The sequence below is a fragment of the Pipistrellus hanaki genome (genome assembly GCF_964339955.1).
Source record: "Pipistrellus hanaki genome assembly, chromosome: X".
Taxonomy (NCBI): domain Eukaryota; kingdom Metazoa; phylum Chordata; class Mammalia; order Chiroptera; family Vespertilionidae; genus Pipistrellus; species Pipistrellus hanaki.
Genome location: NC_140524.1, coordinates 77,750,074 through 77,773,730, shown reverse-complemented (window position 1 = coordinate 77,773,730; position 23,657 = coordinate 77,750,074). Strand labels below are relative to the sequence as shown.

The following is a 23,657-nucleotide window of genomic DNA, read 5'->3' as shown; positions in this document are numbered from 1 at the left end:
CTGCACAAAGGAGGTCAGTGGGGAGCACCTGCAGAGCTAACACTGTCCACTCATTGAGGGACAGTGATGGAAGGAAAACTCAAGGTGGCTACAAGAGCTACTTTGAAATAACACTTTAGTTTCACTTTTAATGTTAAATCTGGAGAAGCTCAGATTTTTTTCTCCCAGGATATAACATGACAATGAAAGTGAATAAGGAAAATGTGTTTATTTAGTATTTCAACCACTCTCATCAAAAAAGGTCAGAATTCAGAATTTTATGTTAGCACACTTGGTTCCCTTTCCTATGATGAAATAAATTCATTTGTAGAAAATTGCTCTTCACTGTTGACCAAGTCAATCTTTATCCCTTAGCAGTTGGCTATTGTACACTGTTCTAAACAAAGTCCTTGATTATGCAAATATATCTCACAAATTTTATTTTTTCTTTCTAGTCAACGACAGGCTTAAGAATGAAATACAATTATTTCTGATCAGCAATTCTGAAATTTCCACTTGTAGACATATTTTCAATCTATTGAAGACAAAGCTAATTAGCTTTCTAACTCTACAGAAAGTATTATAGCAGGACATGCAGAAGCAGAGCACTAATTTTTTTTTTTTAAATAGTCTGACGTTTTCTACATGTGCTCCTGCGGCAATAAAAAAAAAAAAAAAAACCTGATGTAATTAAATTAATACTACCAACACCTCCACAGGTAGACTGTGGATAGTAAAACATTAAGAAAAATAATATTTCTCTGTGAATTGAGTTCACTCAGGTAGCTAATTCTTGACTGATTGTTTTAGAGACCGAGGAAAGGAGAGGAGAGAGAAACATCGATGTGACAGTAAGAGAAAAACATCCATCAGTTGTCTCCTGAAGTGCCCCAACCTGGGGTCAACCCACAACCTGTGTATGTACCCTGACCAGCCTGGGCAAGTGCCCTGACTGAATTGAACTCCTGACCCTTTGTTGCAAGAGATGATGCTCCAACCAACTGAGCCACACCAACGAGAGCCCCAGGTAGCTTTTTGTCTGCAGTTGGGAATTATGTTTCATTTGAAGTCCAGTAAACTACTACCCTTGTACATAGCCCTCTATTTTCAGTGATTTAAAAATATGAACTCAAGTAGTAATCTTAGCAGGTGGTATGTATATGTATGTGATTTTCTGTATTCAGATTGCAAGTATTAGGAAGGGAAAATCCTTAACCAGATATAAATTCTGTGGGGAAAAAAATGATTCTTAATATTGATCTGGGGGGTGGGGAGAGATATACTAAAACCCAGTTTACATGTTCACTTTTATAGCAGAATTTACCCTGACTGTTAAAAAGAAGGTAGAAGGGCAAAAGCTAGTCTTTGATCTGGTAATATCTGGGAGATAATCAGCCATATTATTAAGACATTTTCCAGTATATAAAAAATAACTGAAAACACAAGAAAAAATCAATATTAAAAATGTTTATATGAACCCCATCTCAAGAATCAATGCTGATATATGACAGAAATTGCTTACAAGATGACAATGCAAGCAGTCAGTTCAGTGTGTGTGTCAAGAATTTGGGGGAGGACAACTCAAACTGTTTTTTGGGTTTTTTGTTAACATTATTCAGATAAAACAAGAGTTTTATAGACTGATATTTTTTTTTCAATTGACTATGCCAGAATACTGTGGACTCAGTGTAAGTAGCTGGAGAGATGAAAAGACATACCTAATGAATTGGCCAATGAGTTGATTTCTTTTCGTTCTTTGAGGACAATCTGTTTTCTGTTAAATCACCCTGTCTTTGTGCCAGGGCAGGGATAAAGAGAGGGGGAAGAGGGAGCATGTTTACAGTTGTTGATATGTGTCTACACATATATATCATATATATTAAATACTTAGCGTTTCACCCAAAAGCAAATTGTCCTGTGATTTCCTCCCTTAGAGACTGAAGTCACCTCACACAAGGCCCCTTTGAAAGTTGAGTAAACAAGCCCCCTTGGAAGCCATCCAAAATGAACTGACCTTATATTAAATTCTCATTGATAACAAATAGTATTATAAAGAGATCCTAGTTTTCTAGCCAGTGAGTTAGATCATGTGTGAATGATTATGATCTATACTCATGTTTGTGAAATAATGCATAGTGATTTGATGCATTTTTCACTGGAAGGCACAAGAGTTTAATTTTGTGAATTCCCTTTATAGAAACAATAGTTGAAGTCCTTGTATGTGCTACTCTAACCCCTACCTTTTAGATATAATAGAAGTTAACTGAAATTTGTTTTTGAAACTTTATTCTTTTAAATAATTTCCTAATGTTGGAAATGTTCTATCAGAAGTGCTCTTAAGAAAAGATACATTTATTTGATCTCATGAAAAAAACACCTTAATTGATTTTAAATATATTTTATATTCAGTTTTAATAATGTTTTAAATATATATATATATATATATATATATATATATATATATATATAAATTGGAAGATTGCTATTTTTAAAACTACTATCTGGGGCATGTATAAAAAGTGTTCTATTTTATTTTACAGAATGGGTGAGTGTGAGGGATATCAATTCACATGGTATTGTTTTTCATTGTTATTCTCTCTTCCTTTTAAGACTTTTTTGAAAGGATCACATGTGTGGATTTTTTCATAGATATAATATCTCAATTCTGAGGTTCCAAACATATCTTTATAAAGATCTGACAGGTGGAAAAATACATTCTTTTCTTTGGAAAACTCTGTCTTAACCTCTAATAATTTCCTACTTCTTCATTCCCCTTTTAACTCTTCCCTTCTTACTAAAAATATAATTTAAATAAAAATAGAAATTTATGTTAAGGCTACTTATAGCCTATGGACAATTAAAGCAACAGCAGCATCCTGACTAGGGAGCACAAGAAACATCTAAATGCTAAATACTTCCAAGGGAAACAGTGTTTTATTTTATGAAAGACAAACACAGTTCCTGTACTAATTCAGGCCGTGGTTTCCCCTAAACTTTTCTTTTCAAAGATAAGAAACCAACTTCCAGGCATAACATTTCTTTTCTTGTTAGAAGGCTACCTGCTGGAATTTAATAATTCATTTCCCTTTTGTTATGCATATAGAATGTCACAGACATATAGATTATCAATTCATGTCTGTTTACATAAAAATATATATTTGATTTGCATATGTGACTTTGTTTAAATATCTGTAGCACCTTAATGCTTACTCTTTTCACATCTCACCCCACCCCTCAATATATTCCTTTTGTGTTGCTCTGTTAGGTGATAAAGGTGAAGCTGTTTTACTTTTACCCCATCCAATAAGATAAATAATTATTGTTATGGGAGAGGGAGCCTCTGTTACCTGGATCTGAGAGAAACAGGTTAAAGTCGCCTCTCCTACAAAGGCCTTGGTTGGGATTGAGGTGGTGGCAACCTCAGTACAAAGAAAGTCTAAGGCAGAGGCACCATATATCCTAAAATTTAATGAAAATGTAATACTAATGATAAAATGAGGTTGGTTAGGCAGTCATCATAAAAGCCAACTAGACTTTGTTTATATTTTAAGAAAAATAAGTGAGGCCAAAAAGGAAATGTCTCATAAATATGTATAAAATATATATTTCAGTATTAGCTAGAAAAAATACTGAAAGTGATAAATGCGTATGTATATTGATATAAGTATCTCCTAAATTATCTGCTTGTGGTTCCATTAAAGATTTCAGAATACACTGCTAGTTGGTTTATGTATACTTTTATAAGATCAGCTATAACTTTATAATCAATTCAAGACAAATTTATAGATACAGACAACAGACTTATAGTTGTCAGAGCGGAAGAAATTGGGGAACTGGTTGAAAAAGGTGAAGGGATTGAGGAGTACTTATTATTAGTTACAAAATAGTCTTGGGGATGTAAAGTACAGCAAAGAAAATATAGTCAATATTATTGTGATAGTTATATATGAAGTTAGTTGGGTACTGGAAATATCAGGGGGAATACCTTATAAAGCATATGATTGTCTAACCACTATGCTATACACTTGAAACTAATACAAAATAATATTGAATATAAACTGTAATTGAAAAATTTTTTTAAAGAGTTATATGATATTGAAAGAGAAAGGTTAGTTGGTATGAACCAAAAGAGAACCAACAGGTTTAGGACTATGGATTTTGTGTTTGTTTATACATCTCTATAAAAATCATTATTATTTATAAAGAGAAATATGCCTATGAGTATACACACAACATGTAGTATATTTTATATATAATGCTCATATATATGGTGAATTGTGCAACTATAAATGATGACAATCTAAAAAATGGAGGACATTACATGTGATAAGCATTACCTATTAAAATGAGTAGATAATTTCTTTTCGTCTAACAAAAAATACTTCTGAGTATGAATTGAGGAAAATTTTACTGTTGGAAAATTATAGGCTTGTGATGAAATAACAGAAGTGAAATGGTATGTAGAAGTAAGATGAAGAGTGATGAATCAAGCTTTTCCTCCTAATGTCTCTTTGTAATATTTTTCCTTTCCCCCAAACTCAGATAGGAATGAATAGGAATTAATTTAGCTTTATTGGGCAACATAAAGTGGACAATTTACTGGAATTTCTGCATCCAAGGAAAAGGAGAGCACTTCTCCTTACATATAGTCACCTTCTTAACCCTTTTCAGGAGAATTGGGGCTCACCTACCAGGATACTGAACAGGGATGGAAAAGAAAAAGAAGAAATGTGGTTGCAACTAGATGAGTAAATGCCACATCAACAGTCTGGGTCAATTTCAGGAGGCACAGTTTCAGAGAAGTCTATCTTTTGGACTAGAGAGACAAACGCTCTTTTAGGAGAACATTAAAAAGATAGCACCTCTTGATATAAATGTCCTTCCTTAAGCCATCTGTCTCCCAACATTTGGAATGCGTTTTGCCTGGGTATGGGTGTGGGTACAGGCATGATAATGGAGCCCTGCTGTGTGTGCAACTATATGAGAGGCAAAAAGTTAGAAGGAGAGAATCAAGAATCAAAACATTGACCAGTGATTTCTAACCTGAAGCAAAGCCGATGTACTGTTCCCCAGGAATGTGCCTGTTTAAACGCTCCATTTCACACACTACCACACAACACAGGCAGGAGGGGGGGGGGGGGGGAGGAACAAAGAAAAAAAAAAAACACCACAGATTTTTTTGAAAAAACGTTTTATTTAAATGTTTTTAATATTTTACAACAATAAAATATTGTGTCAATATAAACCCCTTGACTAAAACTGTTCACATCAAACATTACAGTGAATTGTTTTCTTTTTTGACACCCAACTCATCTTTGAAAGTCTCCTTTTTAACACAATGCAGAATTTATTGAAAATAAATAATTGCTGGCAACTGCAATAGGCAATTTGAATAAAATAGTTGAAAAAGCAACTCTTAATGAAAATAGCATTTATTATACATCAGTTACTAAATGAATAAACTAAATGATCTTTTTTTTAAATTAATAACTTCAAAAACATTTAATATACAAAACTGTACAATTATAAAGTCAGCAGAAATATTTGGGTTAACTCAGGTTTGAACCATAGTGCTGAACTGCAAAGAAAACAATCCAAACAAATAAACAAATAACCCCAACAGTTGTAAAACATGATCTCAATGTGTGAAAAAGTCCCAGAACTAAAACCCAATTACCAACAGAATGCAGAGGCTTCACACAAAAAGAAAAAAGGGTCTGGGATTTTAATTAACTCATGCTCTTGAACCTGCAGCTGGGGGACACAGTGTGGTAGACCAGAGCCCTGGCAGCCCATACTAGGGCATCTTCCACAGGGGGCACTAGGGTATCTGGTCCTTAGGTAGTTCGAAGCTTTGTCTTCTGCAGCTGCCCCTGGAGGCCCAGCTAGGCGGCTAGCCGGGTCATACAAGCTCCCAGGTAGTACAGGAGGGCAGTGGCTAGGTATTGGGTGCTTGCGATCCAGCAATGTATGCTCCTTGGTTATGAGGTCCGTGGACCAGGTATGTGGACTTGAGAGCTAGCAGTAAAGCCACAGCAAATGCATACTTTTTGGATCTCTACATAGTCTAGCGATATTTTTTTTTGTAGTTTTTGTTTCTTGTAAAGAGTAATAATATACACACAACTATCTACACACATACGTTTGCACGCTAACCCACGCGCATGTACACACACAGAGAGACGCATACACACAGAGAGATAAAAAACAGAAACCCAGCCGCCCAGGCCCTCACTCGCTAGCTCAATCCTCGCAAGTGGCATCCCACCAGCTGTGCTTGTCCGAGGCATGGAGATGGCTCCCGGTGTGAGCTCACTCGGGGACAGCGGTATATACACACATGGGAAGGATGTGGTACGAGGCTAGACCCAAATCCCTGTGACCTTTGCCAATCATTTCATTGTAGTTCTGCACAAAGCAGAGAGCGCCCTCACCATCCCTTCCCGAGGAATTTTTTTATTATTATTATTCAAGGAGCAGACATTGCACTGGAGGTGAACCGAACTGGGAGGCACTGACTGTCGCCAGAATCTCTGGGTCCTCTACTCCAGCGAAATTAATAGCCTTTGAAGGCAAAGTCTTTCGCCTGGGAGGGCCGAGGTGGGGTAGCGCTGGCGGTCGGTCGGTCAGCCTGGATAGGCTCTGGGCCCTTGGGGAGCTTGGAGTGCAGGCATTCCAGACCTCCGCAGGTTCCTAGTCCTCTCAGCTCCTCAGGACTACCTCTATCGCCCTAGCGCTGCCACGGAATTCTTCTCTGGCACCCAGATCTGCATTGTAAAAGCCCAGCAAGGGCTCAAACAGTCTGGCAGGGAGGGCAGAATCTTTCAAAACAGCCTCTCCTACTTCGCACTAGTTTGCAAACCCAATCAGCTTGCCTATTCTGCCCATTCTAGGCACTCCGCCCACGGGGGAAACAAAACAAAACAAAACAAAACAAAACAAAACATAACAAAACATATACGTATATATCACCACCAAGAACTCTTTCCATTGTACCCTTTCCTCTTCTTACAGATTTGGGAGAGGGGCCATGGGTGAAAGGTGGGCACATCTCTCCCCCTCCTCCTCCCAGCCTCCTCTCGCTTTTATAAGCAATTAAAAAACCATTAGCTCAACGAAGGAATAATAATAATAGCGATAATAAGGTGGAGTGGTCGATTAGATACAAATTATCTCACAAATATTGTGTACAGCTTGTAGCAAAACACCGCAGACATTTAAAAAGGCTATTAGAAGTTTTTTCTTAAAAAATGCAAAACTAGTCTATTGTAAAACAGATTTCACCTGAAATACAGCTGCTATAACCAAGGCGCTGAAAGGTTATTTAGAGGCACACATCTTCTGTCTTCCCCTCTCCCTCCCCCAATCCCTAACCCGCCCCCAAGTTTCCCCACTCCTTGCTCTTCCTAGAGAGGAGCAACCAAACAAACCTTACTCAAAGTAAACAATATATATTGATCTGCAGAAAAGGTTGTAGAGAAAACTGTTGCCAGACCGCAGGGGATGCGAGGATCCCGCCGGGAGTGCTTAATGAAACTGTGTATCAGCGTTAAGAAGCCTGAAATGCGTGAGTGTGTTTCCTTCCTTAATATAAGTTAGAACCCCCTGTTGAAAGGGTGAGGGATAAAGAAATAAAATATAAAAAGAAAAAGAGGGAGAGAGAGAGAGAGAGAGAGAGAGAGAGAGAGAGAGAGAGAGAGAGAGAGAGAGACTACAAAGATAGCAACTATGAAGCTGGAGTGAAAGGAAGGGAGTCAGGAGAGAAAGAGAAATCCGCGTTGCCCCAGTTCGTTTGGCCGATCACTTGCTGGCTTCCTGCAGTCAGAGATCATGGCAGGACGTGTCTGTTTTCACGGTATGCGCATAAACCTCATGTGGCTGCTGATCCCCTGGTGGAGTCATTCTTTTCTCTTTCTGTCTTCTATTACAGAACCAGACACGCACCACTTCTTTCTCCAACTGGAGGCTGTCTGCCAGCGAGGAGATCTCCTGTGCAGCCGGCTTGGGACACTTGAGGAAATGCGTCTCCAGCACACCTTTGACACTCACCTCGATGGAGGTTCGCTTCTTGCGCTTGCGGCCTTGCGCTGCGATCTTGTCAATGCTGGTCGGGCTCCCCGTGGACGAGTCAGCCTCCTCCAGCCACTTGTTCAGCAGTGGCTTCAGCTTGCACATGTTCTTGAAGCTCAGCTGCAAGGCCTCAAACCTGCAGATGGTGGTCTGGGAGAACACGTTGCCGTACAGGGTGCCCAGCGCCAGCCCCACGTCGGCCTGCGTGAAACCCAACTTGATTCTTCTTTGTTTGAACTGTTTGGCGAACTGTTCCAACTCATCCGAGGTTGGTGTCTCCTCGTCGGAGTGGTCCTGGCAGTGGTGAGAGCCTAGATCGCTATGGTCTGGGGGCTCCCGAAGCACTGGGTGCAGGCTCTGTGCGGTGGCAGAAGCCGGCGGTGGGGTGAGCCCCCCGTGCTCCAGCATGCCGCTCACGGTGAAGCCCGGCTGCGAGTACACGTTAAGGGGTTGGCTGCTGGACGTGATGGACGGGTTGGAAGCCGGGGTCGATCCCCAGGCATTGGGGTGGTTAGTGTGCGGAGAGTGGTGGGCGACGTGAGGCGAGCGGTGATGGATGATCGCGCCCAGCTGCAGGTCTTCGCGCCCGGGTTTCACGTCCTGCTGGTCCAGGGGGCTGGTGGCCAGAGTGGAGGACCATGGGCCTCCGTCGCTCAGACTGGTCACCCAATGGTGCCCGAGGGGATGCCCATTGCTAGGAACTCCCTGCAAGTAATCACTTTGGAGAAGTTTCTGAGGATTTCGGAAAGGACTCCCCTGCTGCATGCCCGCAGAGTCCGCATGGACCAGAGAGCTGGAACTGAGAATGCTGTAGGGATTCGAGGCAGCTGTGGCCATGGTCGGTGAGGATCCCCTACTAGTTATAATGTGGCAAAAGGAGCAGCTTCAGCCTTTGACATCTATCCTGCGGGGGAGCCAAAGCAGCCAGAGAGTTACTGACACCCACTGCGGCCAATCGCAGTGCGTCTCGGTCTGGCCAGCGTGCGTTTGGCCAATGGGTGTGCGGGAGGCTGGGCTAGCTTTCCAAATGAGGCTGGCGAAGCTCTGAGAGTCGCAGTGAGACCCAAGCAGGAAGTGAATCAAATCTTTCTGATCGGTTGGCTGCTTCGCGCTGAGTGGCAGCAACAGATTAGTTGGTTAACCCACCACCGCCACCACCACCTCCACCACCTACTTCGCCGGTGTTTGTAGTGGAGCGGGAAAAATGAGAGGGATGTGTGTGCGCTTTTAGGCTGATAGGGGCTGAGGCTGCAAACTGGCTTTTACATTATTTGGGTGAACCCAAATAGAGAACGAAAAAAATATGAAGAAAACAACATCACTAGCTTGAATGTCATCTATATCTTAGTGGATAAAGATTTTGCTCAAATTCGTTTGACTTTCTGGGTTAGTTGTGTATAGAGGACTGCAAAACAGAATCTGGCTACAAACTTTGGGCAAGGGAACTTCTTTGATAGGAACTGGAATCTAGACTGAAGTCATTGGTTCCAGGAAGAGTTGTTTTGACTTATTTATTTACTTTATATTAATAAGAAACACAATACTAAGGTCAGAAAGCATCTAGAAAAGAGATGCCTAGTTTCTTCTGGAAAAAAAATAATTTAAGATATGAAGAACTTGACTATTCTGGAAAGTAAAATCCAATGTGATACTGGCAAAATTCAGTTATTTTGAAGTTTGCCTTCCAATCCAGTTGGTCACTTGGAAGACTTGGTTTTTATTATGGCTCTATGTCAGCTCCCATCAGCAGTCCGCAACTTCTGTCAGAGGCAATGCTTGCTTGCGGAAGCTGGCAGCCCTTCCTCACACTCACCCAACTCTCAGCAGACCAACTCCCAATAGGCACACAGGAGAAGTTTCCGCTGCCCAGCCCCCAATTCTGTCCTTTGGGGGGAAAATTTAATGTATTTATTCTCCCCCACTACCATTGCTGATCAGTTGAAGTAAATAAGAGTAGTTTAATGTACTCTAGAGAGGGAGAGGGAGAGGGAAAGGGAAAGGGAGAAGGAGAGGGAAAGGGAGGGAGAGGGAGAGGGAGAGGGAGAGGGAGAGGGAAAGGGTAAGGGAGAAGGAAAGGGAAAGGGAGGGAGAGGGAGAGAGAGATTGGCATTAAGTACCACTACCCCCATCATCCTCATCAAGCTTGCATTTGTTCAGCTTGAAAGAACGAGACTGTTTTAAATTTTGGTTAAAGGAAAGGGAGAAAGATTTGTACCCCTCCTAAGCTTTTAGAAGTTAAGGAAGGATAAGTCCGAGTGCTCCAGAGACCACACAACGGTTTTGCTTGTCAGCAGAGTGGGGTGAAATACAAAGATTTGCTTTAGCCAGGATAAGGAAACACTGGATACACAATGCGATCTCTGAAGTTAAAAAAAAAAATGACCTTTCCTTGCATAATTTTGGAGGTACTCTAGCTGCATAATTATATTTGCATTTACAGAAGACAGCATTAGAGTTCCCTTATTGGTTTGAAATTCCATTAAATATATTGCAAGAGCTCCTAGGTTAAACTTGATTTAAATTTGCATACATTTTCATATATTTAGCAGAAATAAAAGAAGGCTTGCAGCTACCGGAAAGTCATTAAGGCATTAGTTTCCCTAAGAAGACAGATCTGAAGAAAATGCAAGAAAATGAGAAAAATAAAAACAAGGTGAGCTTATTCTGCCATTCCTTTATATAGCTAAAGAGATCTATTTCCTGTGAAATAAGTAATTACTTATGAGAGCACAGAGCAATAGGAGTTTATGTTGGTAAATGTAAAATTGTCTATTAGGCAGGAAAATCTGGCATCTGGTTGAGATGTATTTGTTTCTTTTACTCTTTCTTTTAAAAAGGACAAACACTTAATAATTATTGGCAGATAGGATTGATCATTTACCATCTTATTCCCTCCTCATCCCTCACTAAAATTGTGCTTTTATTTGCTGGTGTTCTATTGTAAAGGTTTATCTGCTTTTAACCTAGAACTCTCTCTCTCTCTCTCTCTCTCTCTCTCTCTCTCTCTCTCTCTCTCTCTCTCTCTCTCTCTCTCTCTTTGTCAAGGAAGGTCATTTCTTTACCGCCAACTGTGTGTATCTTCCTTTGCAAGAACGCAGCCTCATTTGTGCTTGAACTCTTGTTTCCTGAAGAAAAAAAAACTTGTTAAAAATCAAACAAAATACAAGTTTTCAGGTGTTCTGTTAGTCTGTCTGTTCAAGGATCCATTTGCCAGTCTGTGTCAGGTCACTTTAGAGGTCAGAAGGAAGCACAGTGAAGAAACCATACTAGGAAAAGATCATGATCATTGCCACGTTGTTGTTGGCTGCAGCGGTGGGTTCCCCACCCCCACCTTGCAGCTGCCTTTGGGTGAAAGAGTTGCTAATCTTAGTCTGACCATTCAGGGCCTTAAGGCAATTATCAATTGATAAGGCTTTTGCGTGAAAAAGAAGGGGTCCTTTTCCCAGTCTGATTTGCCAGAGTTCTTTACAATCAACCTTCCTCTTGCCCTTGGCCTCTGCTCTGGGCAACTGGTTTGGCCAGACACACAAAAAAGGTTCAGACAATTTGTTCCCAGGCTTGTGTGGGGCAGGTGGGGGATTACAGAGTAGGAGGCATCTGTGCCCAGGGACAAGTTTTTTAAACCCTTGTTTTGCAGTCTTTTAATGTAAGAATACCTTCTGTCAGCAGCAAAACCCAACCGCAGTCATTTTCCTTTCCTTTCCTTTCCTTTCCTTTCCTTTCCTTTCCTTTCCTTTCCTTTCCTTTCCTTTCCTTTCCTTTCCTTTCCTTTCCTTTCCTCCTTCCCTATTCCCTCCCTCTCATTCTTATCTCTGTCCTCTTTCTATTTGTTTTAAAAATTACTTCCCATAAATATAGAGTCCACCTATTAGATTCAGGTGCAAGCACATCCTGGAGCAACTGTGATAAGAATCTTCTCTTGCAAGTAAAGTGTTTTGTTTTTTTAGTAAAATATCCGAATATAGTCAAATCTTCTTGCTGTTCTAACTGATCTACTGGAGAGGTTTCCTTGGCCCTTTCCTGTCAGTCTAACTTCCCAAGTGTAACAGATGCCGCTCTCAAGCGTTCCTTTCTGCGGTTTCTCTTTATTCAGCTTCGCATATTTCTCCCCATGATCTGGGTTTCCATAGAGAGAGGAATAAAAGGGGGGACCATGGTCACAAATCCCCTGCCCCATACAAAATAAAAGAGCCTCATTCAATAGCCGACCCCATCTGGACATGGGAGAAAATTAAGTCCATGTGAAGCTACTGTTGCAAATAGTTGGTAACTTATTTTTCATGGACTGAATTTTGCCTTAAACTCAATATTACCACTAATAAACTGCTCTCTTGCATGGCTGGACCATATATACAGCTGGTATTCTCACATTGATCTTGAAGTCCACTGCTGGGTCCTCGGATCTGATTTACCCCATCCCCTCTAGAGCTATGGTTTTAATATAATAATAGCAACCCCAACACTACCAGGTTGGGGAAGCTAAATGGTCCCCTGGAGTGGAGCCTGATTTACAAGTGGAGGAAATGTAATTTTAGCAAATCCACACACAGGTTTCCATTCCCTTGCCAGGCTAGTACCACACACCAACTCCCTTGCCTCTTTGGGTTGCCTTCATACCCCAATTTGCCACCTCACACCACCCATCCCATTCTTGGTTTCTAAGAGGGCAATTCAGTTAATTTCAAAAGCAAGTCCAATTGGCTTGATTTACTTGTATGTTTATTAAATGATTTGCAACCTAGCAGTTCATAGTGGCTCTCCTCCCTCATAAAATTTAAGGATATATAACAACTCCCAAGAGTCTTCCCAGGACACTTTCTCCTCCCTTTCCAAGCAAGAAAAGGATTCACAAAAGAAATTAAGCATATTAATGTGATTCAGGTTGCATGACAAGAAAAGAGAGAGTGTGATTGCAGCTGGGCAGCCTGTGCCAGGCTCTTTCTGAAAGTGCCCCAGCCACAGGGATTATGCCTCTTGTATATTTCTTATATGATTGTGGATTAGGGAGAATTCTCATCATCCCTACAAATTGGAGGAATGGGAGGCAGTCTGGAGCTGGGGCTGGTGTAGGTTGGAGAATAGGGTCAGGAAAGAAGTCTAAAAGGCCAGATTTGAATGTCTATAATACAGCATGAAGCTCCCGATCATAGGACGTGGCACATAGGCATGACCTAGAGATAGAAAACTTCATCTTCAACCTAGTTCACTTTGGAAACAGGGCAAGTTAGATTGGGCTTGCTAGAGAAAAGTACACATTTTCTTTTTATAACTCGGTGCTCATAAGGGAAGGGAAACAATTGGACAGCTTCTGAAAGCAGCAGAGAAAAAAGCCTTTTTCTTAGTGTTTGTACATTGAGCTCATGAGACTTTCTTTGGTGTGAGACTCAGCTGCCCTTCAGAGCATCAGCCCACTCTTATAGCTGTCATTGTTATCGTTCGTTATTCTTTTTCTTTTAATTCTTGAGAAACTGTGTGGGGGAGGGAAGGGGTTCATAATATTCTGGGAGAATTTTTTTTTATTAGCTAGCATTAGTAGACATTAGTCAATATAGATTCAAGCGCAATTAGCTTCTTTTTAGATCTCTCTTGGCTTTCCTGTAAATGTGAAGAAAAAATTATTTAGAGGAAAGGGGAGAGGGAGGGAAAGGAGTGGTAGCATACAGTGAATGCCACATAAAATACAGGGTAATTTAAAAAACAAAATATTCATCATGAAAATACCCAGATCTTCAAGAACACTAATCATTTGCTAGCAAAACTGAATGTCAGTGGGGGAAGTGCTGAGGCATTGTGTGGCTGAGGCTTCTGACAGGGTGGTTAGAGGACAGACAGGGACAATAGAGACCCTCACTGCAGAGAGAAAGGATGCTAGCTCCCACCACTGCTTTCCTAAAGTCGTGTTGATCCACTCTCTGTTTCTCTTCTGAGGTCACTTCTTCTCTTGCCATTGCCATTGTCAGTGGGTGAACCCTACTGTTACAGGGTTCCAGGAAAAAGATTTATAGAGACAAAGCTACTCTGCAGTACTCTGTGTGGCTATCATTTACCCAGCACCAGTATCTGGGGTGTCTAGGAATTATTGTGAGCATTTGCCAGTCATTTGTTTTGCATTGTAAACAGAGCTTGGTTTTGAAGAATCTAGTGAATGGTTTTACAAAAAGTTTCCATGTGGAATTGCTTTTTTTTTTTTTTTTTTTTTTTTTTTAATGGAATAGCAGAATGTTTCCAAATTTAAATTGTAGTGGTGGTTCTTATTTGTATCTTAATGTTTTTGTTAAGGTCAGAAATGATGGTATTTAAAGATGAGAAAAAATTACAGCTGTGTGATCGATTAGAGGGCCTGTAGAGATGATCTATTACTTTAAACTCTGTGGATCAGTATTTGAAGCATCACTAACTCATCTAGTTGAACAATAGAAGCTTTTTATAAGCTTTTTATAGTAGATAATAGAGGTGCTCAAAATTACAATTCTCTTTCTTCTTCGTGGACAGATTGAGGTTTTATTGTGCAAAATTGTAAGAATGCTCCAACTTCATTCATAATTGAGATTTTGTTTTAGTTACACTCACTGCCCCCTTCCTTAGCAAGTAGTATTTATTGAATTAGCTGGTATCTGCATCACCTTGCAGTAATGAAAGTATGGAAAATATAGGCTCCTTCTAAGAAAATAAGTAAGTAATCTGCTGATATTGGGGATTCATGTTAATATTTCTGGGTACCACATTGGTAAAGAACATATATCACATTTGAAAATGAGCAGGCGAGCAGATTTAACTTGAAATAATTATTTAGAAATGTCTATTATTTTTATGGGTTTAGGTAGAGGAAGAGGGCTAAGGATTCTGAGAAAACCTGATTAAATAAATAAATATAATATCTAGAGCTATCTGTCTATATCCACGTATCCATGACTGGAGAGAGAGAGAGAGAGAGAGAGAGAGAGAGAGAGAGAGAGAGAGAGAGAGAGAGAGAGAGGGAGGAAAATTCACTTTGCAAATACATTTCTTTTTTCACAAGAATGTTAGTGTTCCCTATGTTGTGATTGTTGTGTTAGTTTTTGGGGCAGGGATGCTGGTTTCCAATGTGCTCTTAAAATCTCCTGTAACTGTCTTTCAGATATCTCTTGCACTTTGCCCCACTCCCCATTGGGGCAATCAATTTGGCTTTCCTGCTGAGAAGGATATCTACTTGATCTGGTATTTGGGCTTTCTGCTGCCTGGAGATACATGCCATTGAGGGTGTGAGTGTGTGTGTGTGTGTGTGTGTGTGTGTGTGTGTGCGCGCGCTCGCGCGCATTTTATAGCCAATAACTTTTTGGAATGTCTTTTCAAGTTACTGGTGCTCAGGAAGCCAGCAAAAGAACCCAGCTTCTTACCAGGCTTTTCCCTTTTGTGGGTCTGATACTCAAGCCATTTATCCCTCCTGACTAGTCTGTCTTGATTGATCCAACCTGCAGAGGCACACCCAGAGAGAATCCAGGAGCTGATTCCAAAGTTCAGTACACCACCTCATTGTTGAGGGGGAAGCTATCTGGACAATAACAGGATCCCTCGCCTCTTGAATTGCCTGGCTAAATCCTGGGATGAATCCCAGTGACTGGAGCAGAATTTAGCCTTCTAAGTAGAGGTCTTTGAGCCAGGACCAGGGTGGCAGTGTTAAACCGAGAGTCTTGTCTTAAGATAACTTTGTGGATTACAATTCTTTGGGCCAACTGGGTCCTATTTAGACAAGTAAGCAGCTGGTGAGGGGAGCTAATTTTGCCAGCCTCCTGGCCCTTACAACCCCCTCCTTCTTAGGCTCTTGTCCTCTATTTGGAGTAGGGCTCTTATGATGGAGGTGAAGCTGAATTTCCCCTGTTAGAAGTGAAAGGAGGGAGTGAAATTCAAGAAGAGCTGGAACAAGGGCACCTGTGTGAGCTGTATGAGATTGGGGACCCTGCTAGATGTGAGTCTCTTAGAATCCCCTGGGCCTGGTCAGTGTGGCCCAGTATTCTTGTCCCTGAGCAATCATACCTCTTGCCAAGTGGGCCCCTTGACCATTCCTAATCCCAATGTCCCCCTTTCTAGACAGGTACAAACTTAAGGTAATTTAAGGAAACCCTTTCTCAGGATACAAGGCCCAGCCCCTTCACTGCCAAATGTTGTATGTTACCACAGATCTGCATCAGTGACACACTCCCTTGGAGTGTGCTTAGAAGGACAACATCACCAGGACTTTTCTTGTGTGTGTTGGAGGTGATAGTTACCCTGAAATATTTTGTCCTGGCACTAAGATGTTAACTCAGATCACATTGAGAACAGCAAGATTTAAACCTGCCTAATTCTCCTCAAAAAGAACAAATTTCTTGTTTTTAACAATAACAAGGGCAAAAGAAACCTTAGGCTTCTAAGGAAACTCAGGACAATCTAAATACTAACAACTCACATTACTTTTGTACAGCCAATATATATATTTTTAACGTACTCAAATGATAGTGAAAACGAAGCTCTCTCCCTAACCTACCATCTTTCTACTTTCTACTTTTTGAGAATGATTTGGGTTTCCGTTTTCTGTTAATCTATAATCCAATCATATCTGCTCTCTTCTTTATCTTTAAATACAATATTTCCCCAGGCACTTGATGTAAGCATTAGATATGCTAGATATGCTCCCCCCTCCTTAAACCAATGGATCATGAACACCTTTATGAAAGAGAGAGAGAGAGAGAGAGAGAGAGAGAGAGAGAGAGAGAGAGAGAGAGAGAGAGAGAGAGAGAGAGAAGAGAGTCTTTACATGGCTGAACCTTTGCATATTGGAAAACAAATAAATTTTAGTGTAAACTGCCTTCAAAAAAGATCTGAACTCTACGTATGGATCTGAACTCTGCTGAAACTGAGTCTTATGGCTATGGTAATTTAGTTTTCTTTGAACATCTAGTTGACAGCATTGTAGAAAACTAATATTTGTCATATACAAACACCCACGTTAGTGATGGAGAGAAATATTTCTGTCCCCCATTTCATTACCCCTTAAAGTACAGAACTGCATTATCAAATATATTCCTTAGGCTGTTATTAATATTATAAAAGAGTCTGCAAAGTTTTCTAAAAAGGAGGAAAATAAGTCACAATACATAAATAGAAACGTGTTAGGAAAAATAGGATGTTTTTATTTCCTGAGGTTTGACTACTGGAAATGGAAAGTGACCAAGCTTTTCAAAAACATCTATTGAGTTGCATCAAATTATAAATATATTTAATCTTTTTTTTAATCTCTTTAGAATAAGTCTCTCCCATACAGTTAAATTTAAAACTCTATTTTATAATCTATCCTACCATATTTTAAGAGGTGTGATACTTGTACATGTTATTAAAGGAAACCAGAATAGTTATTAGATGGTGTGGGGAATGCTGGGAAACAATATAATAAAGTTCAGGCTTTAAAAAGTGCAGTTAAATTTTAATAGCCTTTAAGCATTATTTATAAATTCTTCCAAATACTTGTTTGGAAACAGAAATCATCCCTTCATGTACAATATATCAGATAACATTGTGTCTTCATGGGATTGTGCTTAATTTTGGAGTTGATTGTTGAAAGTAAATAATGATTATTAAATAAGCTAGTTCTGATGAACGATGGAGGTTTGTTTAAAAGGATATGTTCAAGTATTCCTAGCTTACATACTTATAACTGGACACTTCTCAGATACGTTGGAATATTCCTGGTTTAGTGGATTTGCAAACTGCTTTGAAATGACTGCCAGTGTATAAGTAAATTGCAAGTAAATCTAGTGAATTGAGATGATTCTATATCAAGTTTATTTCATGTTTTATAGTTAGCTTAGCATTCTGATTTGATTGCCTTAGTAATGTGAATTGCCTACAGCTGCTGATGATACAGCTTTAATTCTGTTTTAAAGGTCATGTAAACGTGCCTGTAGCATAAGGAATGCAAATTCAATTCTCTTTTAATGTTTCTTCACATTCACTTCACAGGCTTCACCTAGAAAATTAGTAGGATTTAATATAAAACTATTTTAATGTTATGATTTCATTAAAATTCGTTTTCAATGTTTTACTTTTCCTTTTGCAGGGTAAAGAAGTCTCCCTCCGCTTTGCAGTGCATAGCTTATGCAACATACGTCACTCATACTGAAGGCAAAAAACAACAACAATAACAACAACAACAAAAAAACACAACAAAACACAAAAAATACACACATAAACATTTCTGTTAAGATCTATTTACTTTTCAAATGCTTTTTACTGACAAAGTGTTGAGAACTTAATTTCAGTCTCCCTGTAGCTGCAGGTAAAAAGAATGCAAAAACAAATTAGATAATCTAACCAAATTTTAGATTGCAGTGGAAAGTCAGAACATTGTGCGCGTATGTGTGTAGGAGTTCCTAGTCACAGGGCAGTTTTACAATATGAACCGTGATCGAAAATGAACTGTGGAAAGTATATATAGAGGGGAAAAAACATTCAAAATACAATTGACATAGAGAAAAAAGCTTTAGTTATTCCACATTAATATAACTATGGCTGCAACTTTCTATGACTTAAATATTGTTTGGTATGGCAAATTATTTTTTAAATTACTTTTAAATATATTAAAATTTTCAGACTTCTGCAAGATTATGCCATTAGATCAAATTAAAATTTTTAAAAATGTACTTTAAGGAATTGAAAAAGTCTTTACAAAATATGCAATTGTCAGTTGAAGAGACAGTTATGTGGAAGTTGAGAGAAGGTTTGTTTAAAAGGATATGTTCAAGTATGTAAACACAGAGGTTGAGATAAAGTGGAAAACTTAACCTAATGCTGTGGTGGCACCATTGGGCGGTTTTAGTTTATATCTCTGTTGTTCATAGATCTCTGAGCTAAAACATGTTCCCACTGAATTTTAGCTGGAGATGAAGTTTTCAACTATCTTCCTCCTTAAATTGGATTGACCAAGTGATGGGAGTGCTAATATAAATTGAAAATAAATGAATGAATTGTTAGCATATTGTTAATATAACAAAATTAAAATAAAAGAACATAAATGAAGCCTGAGCATGATCTCTCTCAAATGTGGATTCATTTGATATTGAGGAACAATAATTTAAAAATTTGGAATTCATCTTCGAAACAACAAAAATTTCAAAAGAAATGAGTTTTGTTTTTGTTTTAAAATTGAGTGTTACCCACAATACACGTGTAACCATGAAAATCAATAGAGGAAAAGAGCTATAGCCATAAAAATCTTAGGTGCTGATATTAGTGGTTGAAAAATTTTTTGAATTGCCTATAGTTTGCTGCTTAAACTTTTCAAGTACTGTTTTTTTGTTTTTTGTTTGTTTGTTTGTTTTGTGTGTGTGTGTGTGTGTGTGTGTGTGTGTGTGTGTGTGTGTTCTTTTTCTTAGTAGCAGGGAACTCAAGAGACAAAATTTATATTTAAAGCCTGGGAAAATTGCTACATATTCATTAACACTTGGGACTCTAGCAATGTAATACTGCAGAGATAGCTGATTGGTGATAAAATCAGTATGAAAATAGAGTGTTTTCTATGACTTGGCCCTCTTGCCTTATGTCAGTATAATTAGAATCAAAATTGAATGGAGATGGATTTAGTTTTTGTTGTTAATTTTATATAACATTAGTATCAATATACTGTATATGTTCTCAGAATGAAAACACAACTGGAAAAGCTGTATTACACACAAATTGTAAAAATTCTAAGTGTGTTTGCCTTTAATAGAAAATCTTTAGTTTAAATGAAGATTTTTTTTTTTTTGCTTATGAAAATTGAAAATGAACAACAAGGTAAGCCCTACATTTTTGAGAATTTGCATTTCGAGCAATAGGTTTTAATGGAAAAATTTCTAGCTTTTCATCATGAGTTAATAGTTTAAGGACTCTACTGAAAAAGTGTCCCTTTAAATGGAAATAAAAGTAAATAAAACTAGACCACTGAATAGAGGTCTATGTTGTGTCTGAGCCTATGATCATCACTCACTCATTTGGTTGTGTGCATTTGCTATCACCTTAGTGAGATGATCTGGATCCATAGGTATCAGTTTTAATGTATGTACACATTTTCCTTTGGTGGTACTTTCAGTGCCAATTTCCTGTCAAAAAATTTAGAGATAATCTCACAGGTGAAAATTAGCTATTTCATGACTGCATATTTTTGCATCAAAGAGAGAATCTTGTTCATATGTGAGTAGCATGTATCTCAGCAAATTGCTTTTCCTGGAGTAGCTGGTCTAAAAATAATATTTAAAATGGAAAACCAAACAAATAAACCTCAGCTTTATATCTAATTCAGACATTGTAATCCACTTGCTAAATAGTTAATAGCCATGCTTCTTTAACTTGGGTTTATTCACACACATCCTGAAAACAAGCTAGGGTGCTTTATCTTATAGTTAAGCTTATCATCATTAATTTTAGATTTCTTTCAACTGCAACCTGTTTCCACAATTTTCTAATATAGTTTCTTCCATTGAATAATGGCACTTTCTATTTTTATTCTGAGAATGAGTGATTTCAATACCCACAGGTTATATAAAAGCAGTTTGTGGCTAATTCTATTAATGTTGCCATTATCTGTAAATAGCTTCAACTATGAAGAAGTTTAAATTACTCTATTGAATTAAATATAGCATTACAAAACACCTATCTATAGTTAAGGCACCACTTTATATAGTAATACACATGGAACTTCTGTGCTATGCGTATTCAGAGAAAGTTTATACATTTACTTAAAATCAAATGTTATTAGAACGACTGAGAAACACAATGTGTTTGAAACAATGAGTCACAAATTGACATTTTCTAATAATGTATGTTCTCGTATGTTCTATGTGTTTTTCTTTGTTATCTTCTTATATATGAAGTTCTATTTCCACCCCCTTCCCTCCACCCCATGTATTTGATCATTTCTCTAAGTCCCTTGGCTGAACCAATCTCTTTTCATGCAGAGGATAAAAAGAGAAAAACTTCAAAGTAGGTTCAGGTAATTAACAGCTGAGGGGAATATAATCTAAACCATAGGCCCTGCCTTGCACCCAGGCTGGCTCTCTGAGCCAGCCGGCAAGGGAGTGCCTATTCCCTATAGCATCTAAATCTGCTTCCTCTGAACAGCACTGCCAGGCCTCCAGTTATCACATCTGCATTTCAAACACCATGGCTCTGGCATTAATTATTAATTAGCCTACAGTCACCCTAGAGGATTCAAGTTCCAGTCTGCACATACTTATTCATTGACCTCTATCTTAGATTTTGTTGGGAAAAAACACTCAGTAGAATGCTTAATAATTTCCTTTCTCTTAGACCTTCTGTTTAGTTTCATGGAAGGGAAACAGTATATTTTTCAAGTGGGAATAATCACACAGTGGCCCCAAAGTTTGTTTATACTAAAATGCTTTGTCAAAGGTGGAGGGGCAGAGAAGTGCAATGATTTATAGACAGTATTGAGTGATGAAATACACTTTTAAACATTCAACACATTGACTATCTATAGATTCTTCCAAAATGGAAGATATGATCATGGGACAAAGCTAAATATTCTTTAGTTCTCAGTGAGAACAACTACATAGAATAACAGAGTTTCATTGAGTTGAACAGAGTTAGACAGACCCAGGTTCTATCTCAGTCCTGCCACTTAATAAATGAGCATAAATCACATATAGTTTCTGAGACTCTGACTTCCATTAGAAAAATAAGAATAGCATTAGAACCTACTTCATGGGTTTGTTATCAGTATTAAATAATATAATGCATATAAAATGCTCATCATTGTGCCTGAGTTACAGTAATGCTCAATGAAGGTTAATGATTTTTAAATATATATTTATTTCATTATTTTATTATGAGATTTCTATAGTTCATCTTAATTTGATTTTATTTAAGTGAAAATTCCACATTTCATGCCTTCATCAATATGGGTTTTCTTTAAATAACTATGTATAAGTATAACCCTTGTTGTCCTACTCAGAGACTACTATCACTAGTGTCCCTACTACCACTCACTTGCCATCACCATTACTCTTTTGTCCAGTCCAAGTGCCATTTTCTATTCTTGCTTTGCATTCTGACAGTTATTCTGGAACCTAGTCACCACTGCTGCAAATCTTTCCCTTTAATATAAGAGCCCTATGGGACCTTCACAAACACTTCAACTTTTATCCTTGGCATGTGGAGCCTTATATAGAACCACAGTTCTTGTTAGATGTTTCTTTTCCCTGGAATTTATTCAGGAACCCCTTCCAGAGAAAATGTAACAAGAATAAGATTGGGGCACAGGTCTTGCTACTTCTGCCAAGATTGCGAGTCGGCTTCTAATACTGAAGTGGAAGAAAGTGTTTTCCTATTGTCCTGAGTTTAAATTCAGAAATACTAACAAACGCAAATAAAATTATGAATGATAGTTAAGGCCTGGTTCTATGAAAATGTACAATGTTCTAATTATTTTGCCATTTGTATATGAAAAATTCATGTTTTTCTCAAAGATTTATAAATTTTAAAATTATTATCTTATGGTTTTTATTGTCACTATTTACATTGGCAAAATTAGGCTTTAGGCAAATAAATAGATCAGCTGAGGAAAGAATGTCAATTTTTTATGAGCAGATAATAATGTCAAAGTGGATTTTAAACAAATAACACAAGTACAGGTATAGAGAACCACCAAAATTAACACCTAAAGAACAGCTGTATTGTGCAGATTGTTAATGGCTAGTGAATCATAATTTTCTAGGAGTGTGGGGTAAGGCTCTGTATCAGGCCTTGCTCCTTTCTTAGTTTTTAATGAATTACTAAAATGTAAGCATAGATGCCATGTTTAGAGATTTATAGGGATAATTACTATATTGTATGGGAATTAAAATTCCAAGAGTTTTTAGCAGTGTTGAATGTTAGGATGAAATTTTGAGACAGAGCAAGTTGGAATTAAATGGGACTTCAAAAGTCATCTAAATTAATGCAGAAATATCCACAGAATTCCTGAACAATGGTCCTCTAGGTTTAACTGGAATATGTCTACTAATAAGGAGCTGACCACTTCCAAAAGCAGTTCATCCTATATGGGTACAACTTTGTTAGAATTTTATTTTTTATATTGAACCTGTCTCCCAACCTTCTAGTTTGCAAATGCATTTCTGTTTCCACATGACATGTCATTTAATATCTGAAAACAATTTATCTGTCCCACCATGCTCCTCTTTTTCCCCATTCCTACCACTCCCATTTAACATTTTGGTGACTTTTTTCCTTTTATTTGTTTTGTTTTTAAATTATGTAAACTTGTGATAATACTTTATGAGAAATTTTATCTGCTTATTTTTCAACTTATAATAATGTTATATGAATTTGGTATGTTATTATAAATTCTTCCTAAATATAAATTTAAAGCTTGCATATAATTTATTTTGAAGGTGTACCATAATATACTAAGTATTTTTTCTACTTTTCAAATACAATATATAGTATAATTTATATTTGAACTCAAATTTATTTGTAAAATATTTTATGATTTTTTTTTAATCCTTAGTTTCAGGCTATTGGCACACAGGTACAGGCACACATTGTTGTTTTGTTATCTCAAATACTAGCTATTCTTTTTTGATTGTGTCATATATGTC

At 38.1% G+C, this 23,657-nt stretch overlaps 1 protein-coding gene across 1 annotated transcript; it reads right to left on the bottom strand.

Moving 5' to 3' along the window:
- Positions 1–7,682: 7,682 nt before the first annotated feature.
- POU3F4 (POU class 3 homeobox 4) lies at positions 7,683–8,886 on the bottom strand (the record flags this gene model as incomplete). Its single annotated transcript, XM_084869358.1, has 1 exon — positions 7,683–8,886. One exon carries the CDS (start codon positions 8,884–8,886, stop codon positions 7,801–7,803), a length of 1,086 nt encoding a protein of 361 aa, XP_084725484.1. The 3' UTR covers positions 7,683–7,800.
- Between the last annotated feature and the right edge of the window lie 14,771 nt (positions 8,887–23,657).